At 42.3% G+C, this 6,723-nt stretch overlaps 1 protein-coding gene across 4 annotated transcripts in view; it reads right to left on the minus strand.

Moving 5' to 3' along the window:
• The window catches only part of pitrm1 (pitrilysin metallopeptidase 1), a 49,693-nt gene that overhangs the window by 10,695 nt on the left and 32,275 nt on the right, over positions 1 to 6,723 (minus strand). For all 4 annotated transcript variants that reach the window (XR_004580311.2, XM_034314656.2, XM_034314655.2 and 1 more), the window contains exon 13: positions 4,229 to 4,363. Coding sequence is in view for 3 of the 4 variants with exons in the window: in XM_034314656.2 (XP_034170547.2) it covers positions 4,229 to 4,363 (135 nt within the window). In the remaining variant the exon portion in view is untranslated. The remainder of the gene's footprint in view (positions 1 to 4,228; positions 4,364 to 6,723) is intronic.

The raw sequence follows: 6,723 nt of genomic DNA on the forward strand, positions 1-6,723 counted from the left end.
AAAGAGACACATTTCAGAGAAAAAAGATAAAAATAAAAAAACAAATAATCTAATTGCATAAGTGTGTGCACCCTTGTATTGGATATGTGGCTGTGTTCAGAATCTACCAATCATCAAGCTCATGTGAAATAGTAGTTAGTACACACCTGTCTTCAGCTGAAGTGACTCTGATTAACTCCAAACAAATCGCAGCTGTTCTTGTAGGATTTTTGTGACATCCTTTTGGTTGCATCCTACTGTAAGAGCCATGGGCCACAAAGAGCTTACAAAGCATCAACGGGATCTCACTGTTCAAAGGTATTGCTCAGGAGAGGGCTATAAAACAATTTCCAAGGCATTAGATATACCATGGAACACAGTGAAGACAGTCATCAACAAGTGGAGAAAATATGGCACAACAGTGACAGTGCCAAGAACAGGACATTCCTCCAAAAGTGATGAGAAGACAAAGAGAAAACTGGTCAAGAGGCCTACAGCAACATTAAAGGAGCTGCAGTTCTTTCTGGCAAGTACTGGTCACTCCTTACATGTGACAACTATCTCTCGTATTCTTCATCTGTCTGGGCTATGGGCCAGGGCAGCAACACGCAAGCCTTTTGTGACGACAAAAAACAAAAACAAAACATCCAAAAACATATATCCTGTCTCTCAAAATTATATTTGGTCTGATGAGAGCAAGTTTTAACTTTTTGGCCATAATTGTGTAAGGTATATTTGGTGCAAGAACAACACAGGACATCAGCAAAAGAACACCATATCCATGGTGAAACACGGTGGTGGCAGCAACATTCTTTGGGGCTGCTTTTCTTCAGCTGAAATTGGGGTTTTAATGAAGGTGGAGGGAATCATGAATAGCTCCAAGTACTAGTCAGTGTACTGGTGCAGAACCTTCTGGCATCTGGTAGAAAGCGGAAGATGAAGAGGACTTGCAGCATGACAAACGATCCAAAGCACACATCCAAATCAACAAAAGAATGGCTTCAGCAAAAAAAAAAAAAAAAAAAAAGATTAAAGATCATGGCCCAGAAAATGTGGGGGGACCTGAAGAGGGCCGTGCAAAGGAGATGACCTCGCAATTTGACCAATCTGGAACATTTTTGCAAAGAAGAGTAGGAAAATATTCCCAAGTCAAGATGTGCCAAGCTGATAGACTCTATCCAAACAGACTGAATGCTGTAATAAAATCAAAGGGTGCTTCAACTAATTATTAGTTCAAGCGTGTGCACACTTATGCAATTAGGTTATTCTAAGTTTTTTATTTTTATCTTTTTCTATCAATGTGTAGTTTGGTTTTCAATGGCATTGTACAGGTTGTAATTTTTAACTTTGTTTCATTTTTACATCACAAAGAACCTGCTGTTTTAACAGGGGTGTGTAGACTTTTTGTATCCAGTGTGTGTGTGTGTGTGTGTGTGTGTGTATGTGTGTGTATATATATACACACACACACACACACGCACACACACACACACACACACACACACACACACACACACCTGGGGAAAAAAGTGCCAAGCCCAAAATGGCAAAATATTAAGCTTTTAATGGTCTAAACAACAAATCACAGGTCAGGGAATTAGCAAGAATTAAACAAATACTCTAGATCTCTCCCTGCTCTATCAGTCCTGGTTCCATTTATGAGTTTGTTATCAGGCCCTTGATGGGCTGCATCAGGTGTGGCAGTGGTATAGGAGGTCTCAGGAGTGTATTTGTTTAATTCTTGCTAATATTTCTAGCCGAGTTCTGCAAAAATAAAAGAGACAACTGGTGAAACTGCCTTAAAGTACAGCAAATTACTGCACATGCTGATGTGGACGCTTTATGTTTTTATAAATGTGCAACATGGTGGCGCACAGCAGTGCAGCGGCTTCTCAGCTACCGGGGATAAGCATATTTACTAACTCAGGACCTAGTGTAGTGAGGTACCGTTCGATTCAGAGGACTCAGGAAGCGTTGTGCTCGTAAACAGAAGAGAGGCAAACGGGCCAGTTTGCTAACTAGGCTAAAGGTTAACAACAGACCTGCTCTGGTGACACTCTTTCTGGCAAATGTCTGATCATTGGACAATAAGATGGAGCTAGTGCGGCTCCGACTGAGCAGCTACAGAGAGATGCGGAACTGCTGTGTATTTTTCCTGACGGAGACATGGCTATACAACAACATGCCGGAATCAGCTTACCAGATCGAGTGGCTACTCTTCTTCCGAACCAACCAAAACTACCTGTCGGGGAAAAACTCGTGGAGGAGGTCTCTGTATCTACATCAACAGGTGCTGGTGCACAAACTGTAATCTGGTGAGCAGCCATTGTTCTGAGTCAGTGGAATATTTATCGCTGAAATGCCATCCGTTTTACCTGCCCCGGGAGTTCACAGTTGTGTATATGGTAGCTGTTTACACCCCCCGATCGCTAACGTTAACATAGCACTCAGGGAGCTACATGACCACATCTGTGAGCTCCAGACCAAGCACCCGGAGGCTTTCATCCTGGTAGCAGGGGACTTCAACCAGGCTAAACTGACGGACTTTTTGCCACGGTTTTACCACCATGTCCCCATAGCGACCACGGGCAACAACTCGCTGGACCACGTCTACACCAATAGATGGGAGGCATACACGGCGGTGTCACGCCCCCACCTCGGCTTCTCCGACCACACCTCCGTCCTGCTGGTTCCCACACATCATCCTGTGCTCAAAGACAACAAGCCCACATGGAAGACACATGCCTAGTGGAGCCATCTCTATGCTCCAGGACTGTTTTGAGTGCACCAACTGGCAGGTATTCGGAGAAGCAGCAACTCATGATGGCAGGGTGGACCTGGAGGACTATGCTTCCACTGTGTGTGGATACATCAGCAAGTGTATTGATGATGTCACCATCTCAAAGGAGATAACCAACTGTCCTAACCAGAAACCCTGGCTAAATGGAGAGGTGCAGTCTTTCCTAAAGGTACGGGACTCAGCCTTCCAGTCTGGAGATCCAGTGGCACTGAGAGCAGCAAGGATGAAACTAGATGCTGCCATCAAAAGGGCAAAGGCAACCTATGCCCAAAGGATCCAGGGTCATTTTGCCACCAACGATCCCTGAAGCATGTGGAAAGGTATAAAGAGCATCACAGAGTACAAAAGGAGGGATGTTGATTGCCCTCGAAATCCATCACTGCCTGATGCTCTGAATACCTTCTATGCCCACTTTGAGTCATCCAACTCCTCCCACAGAACCAGGTTCGTCAGGCTGCTCTTTCTGGAGCATCCAGCATCATTAAGAAGGCTCACCAACGCCTGTATTTTATGAGGAGGCTGAAGCAGGCCGGCCTCAGTGCTGCTGTGCTGACTTCCTTTTACCGGTGTGTGGTGGAGAGCGTCCTGACATTCTCTATAACTGTCTGGTACGGCAACTGCTCTGTGGCTGATAAGAAGGTGCTGCAAAGAGTGGTTAAATCTGTTCAAAAAATGACCAATAGCAGCCTCCCTTCTTTAGAGGACATCTATATCAGTAGATGCAGAATCAGAGCAACGAATATCATGATGGACCCACCCACCTAGCCCATGAACTGTTCACCCTCCTCCCCTCAGGTAGAAGGCTGCGCAGCCTCAGTGCTCGCACAACAAGGCGCTTCTTCCCTGAGGCTGTGAGGCTCATTAACTCTGCCATAAGCTGTCCTCTGAACCTTTTACTGCACTTTATCTCAATATGCAGCTTGTTTTTTAATAATGTGTTTTATATATTATAATTTTAGGTTTTTATCATTGGTCTTAGGTTATTTATTATGTATTTATTATTTATTTATTATTATCTTTTTTTAACACTTGACCTGGGAAACAGTTTTCATTCTTTCATGTTTTTAACATGTTGAATGACAAATAAATGAACCGTGAACCTTGATATGAATGACCATGATAAAAAATTTTCCATGAACACAACGTTGTGATTAAGAGACACATGGCAGTGGCAAAATGCCTGGTCACAACCTGCATGATGTTATTTTGACCATGTGCCCCCTCACACCAGTGCAGATTCGTCATGCATAAACTGCACATCAGAGTCAGCTACACAGTTAAGTAGAGCAGCTGAAGGTCTCTAAAATCCATACAACAAACAAAATAAAAATGAATGATCTAGCTGTGCTGGGAGGCTTTTTTTTTGGGGGGGGGGGAGGGGGGGGTCTCTTTTTCATGTGGTTATTGAATGTTATCATTAATTGCTAGATTGTCTAATTTGTTGATTACCTTAAAATAGTGCTTCACTTTGTCCTGTAGGTAGCGAGGGTTGTCCTGCAGACACTGTCTGAATCTGGAGACATTCTCACTAATCTTCAGCAACTGCACTGGGTCTCCATCATGGTTCCAGCAGGATGCAATATACTAGTAAGACATAAAGATACAATTTGAGGATATTTAAATCAATATCTGGTCAATAGCATAGGAATTACAGCACTATTTATGTGTGCCCCCCCCCCCTTTTTTTTAAAGGACCAAAAGTACTAACTAACAATCATAAATTGTCATTTTTAATACTTGGTTGCAAATCCTTGCTCTGCCAGGCCTTTACTGCAGCTGTCTTCAGTTCCTGCTTGTTCTTGGGGTGTTTTGCCTTCAGTTTTGCCTGCAGCAAGTGAAATGCCTGCTCAACTGGATTCAGGTCAGGTCAGATTGACTTGGCCATTGACATTCCTTTTTTTGCCTTAAAAAAGTCTTTTGACGTATACTTCATGTTATTGTCCAGTATTGTCCGATGAGTTCTAAAGCATTTTGCCTGAATCTGAGCAGATAGACACACTCACCGTCCACTTTATTAGGTCTGCACATGCTTATTCATGCCGTTATCTTATCAACTGGTCACGTGGCAGCAGTGCAATGCAAAAAAAATCATGTAGATACAGGTCAAGAGCTTCAGTTAATGTTAACATCAAACATCAGAATGTAGAAAAAGTGTGATCTCTGTGACTTGGACTCTTGGCATGGATATTGGTACCAGAAGGACCGGTTTCAGCATTTCAGAAACTGCTGGGAATTTCACACAACAGTCTCTGGAGTTTACACAGAATGGTGCAAAAAACAAAAACACTGAGTGAGCTCTGTGCGTGGAAATGCCTTGTTGATAAGAGAGGTCAGAGGAAAATGGCCAGAATGGTTTGAGCTACAGGGAAGGATATTGTGACTCAAATAATCATCCTTTACAACTGTGGTGAGAAGAAAAGCATCTCAGCATGCACAAAACATCGAACCTTGAGGTGGATGGGCTACAACAGCATAAGACCACATCAGGTTCCACTCCTGTCAGCCAAGAACAGGAATCTGAGGCTATGATGGGCATAGCCTCATCAAAACTGGGAAGTTGAAGATTAGAAAAAAAATCACCTGGTCTTTTTCCAAGCATTAACATCGAGTTGGTCCCCCCTTTGCTGTTATAATAGCCACTCTTCTGGGAAGTTGTTGCAATAGATTGCACTAGATTTGTTGTCAAAGTCAGCAATCAAGAGAAGGTTTACCACAAGATGTAAACCACTGGTATGCCTCAAAAACAGGAAGACCAGATTAGAGTTTGCCAAAAAAAAAAAAAAAAACATCTAAAAAAATCCTCGACAGTTCTGGAACATCCTATGGACAAATGAGAAAGATCAAGAACTTGTCCCCAAATGATAAGAAGAGAAAAGTATGCAGAAGGCAGGGAACTATTCATGATCTGGAGTATACCACCTCATCTTATACACTAAAGACATTTGGGTTTAAGACTAAAAGATTAATATGAGACGATAGAACAGAACTTCAGCTTTAATTTCCTGATATTTACAACTAGATGTGTTAAACAAATTAGAACATGGCACCAGACCACCCAATTTTTGATGCCAGACCACCCAATTTTTAGGTGAGCAAATGTACTGGAACATGTGACTGACAAGTGTTTCTTCTTGCCTAAGTGTGCCTTGTTAGATTGACTGCTTAAACAACTAATAGCTCTGAGTGTCTACTCTTGGTTTGAGCCTTTAATAGTCATGAAAAAGAAAGAAACCACTGGTGTGCTGACAACTAGACATTAAACAAATCAGACAAGGAAAAGAACAGCAGTTGATGACAGAAACATTGGAGAGCTGTAAAGAAAAACCCCAAAATAACAGTCAGCACCATCAACAAAAACCACAGGGCAGTGGTGAAGGTATCATAATCCACTGTTCGAAGAAGATGTAGAGAGCAGAAATATAGAGCTATAATATAGCTATACCACAAGATGCAAACCACTCATCAGCAGTAAGAATTGGAATACAAGATTGGAATTTGCAAAAAAATACAGAGATGAGCCCCAAAAGATTTGGAACCAAGATTAACCTCTGCCAGTGTGGAGAAAGGATCTGCTCATGATCCAAAACATACAAACTCATTGGTCAAAAATGGTGGAGGTAGTGTCGGCTTCTGGAATGGGCTCACTAATCTTTATTGATGATGTAACTCATGATGGTAGCAGCAGAATGAATTCAGAAGTCTACAGAAACATTCTGTCAGCCAATTTACAGACAAATGCATCCAATCTAATTGGGAGGAACCTCATCATGCAGCAAGGCAATTATCCAAAACATACTGCCAACACAACAGATGGGAAAAAAGTGGAAGGTTTTAGACTGTCCAAGTCAATCACCTGACCTTACTGAGCTTGCATTTCACCTCCTGAAGAGGAGACTGAAGGAAAAAAAAAAAACCCAAAACAAATAACAACTGAAAGAAGCTGT

Source organism: Pangasianodon hypophthalmus, chromosome 21, assembly GCF_027358585.1.
Source record: "Pangasianodon hypophthalmus isolate fPanHyp1 chromosome 21, fPanHyp1.pri, whole genome shotgun sequence".
Classification (NCBI taxonomy): Eukaryota; Metazoa; Chordata; class Actinopteri; order Siluriformes; family Pangasiidae; genus Pangasianodon; species Pangasianodon hypophthalmus.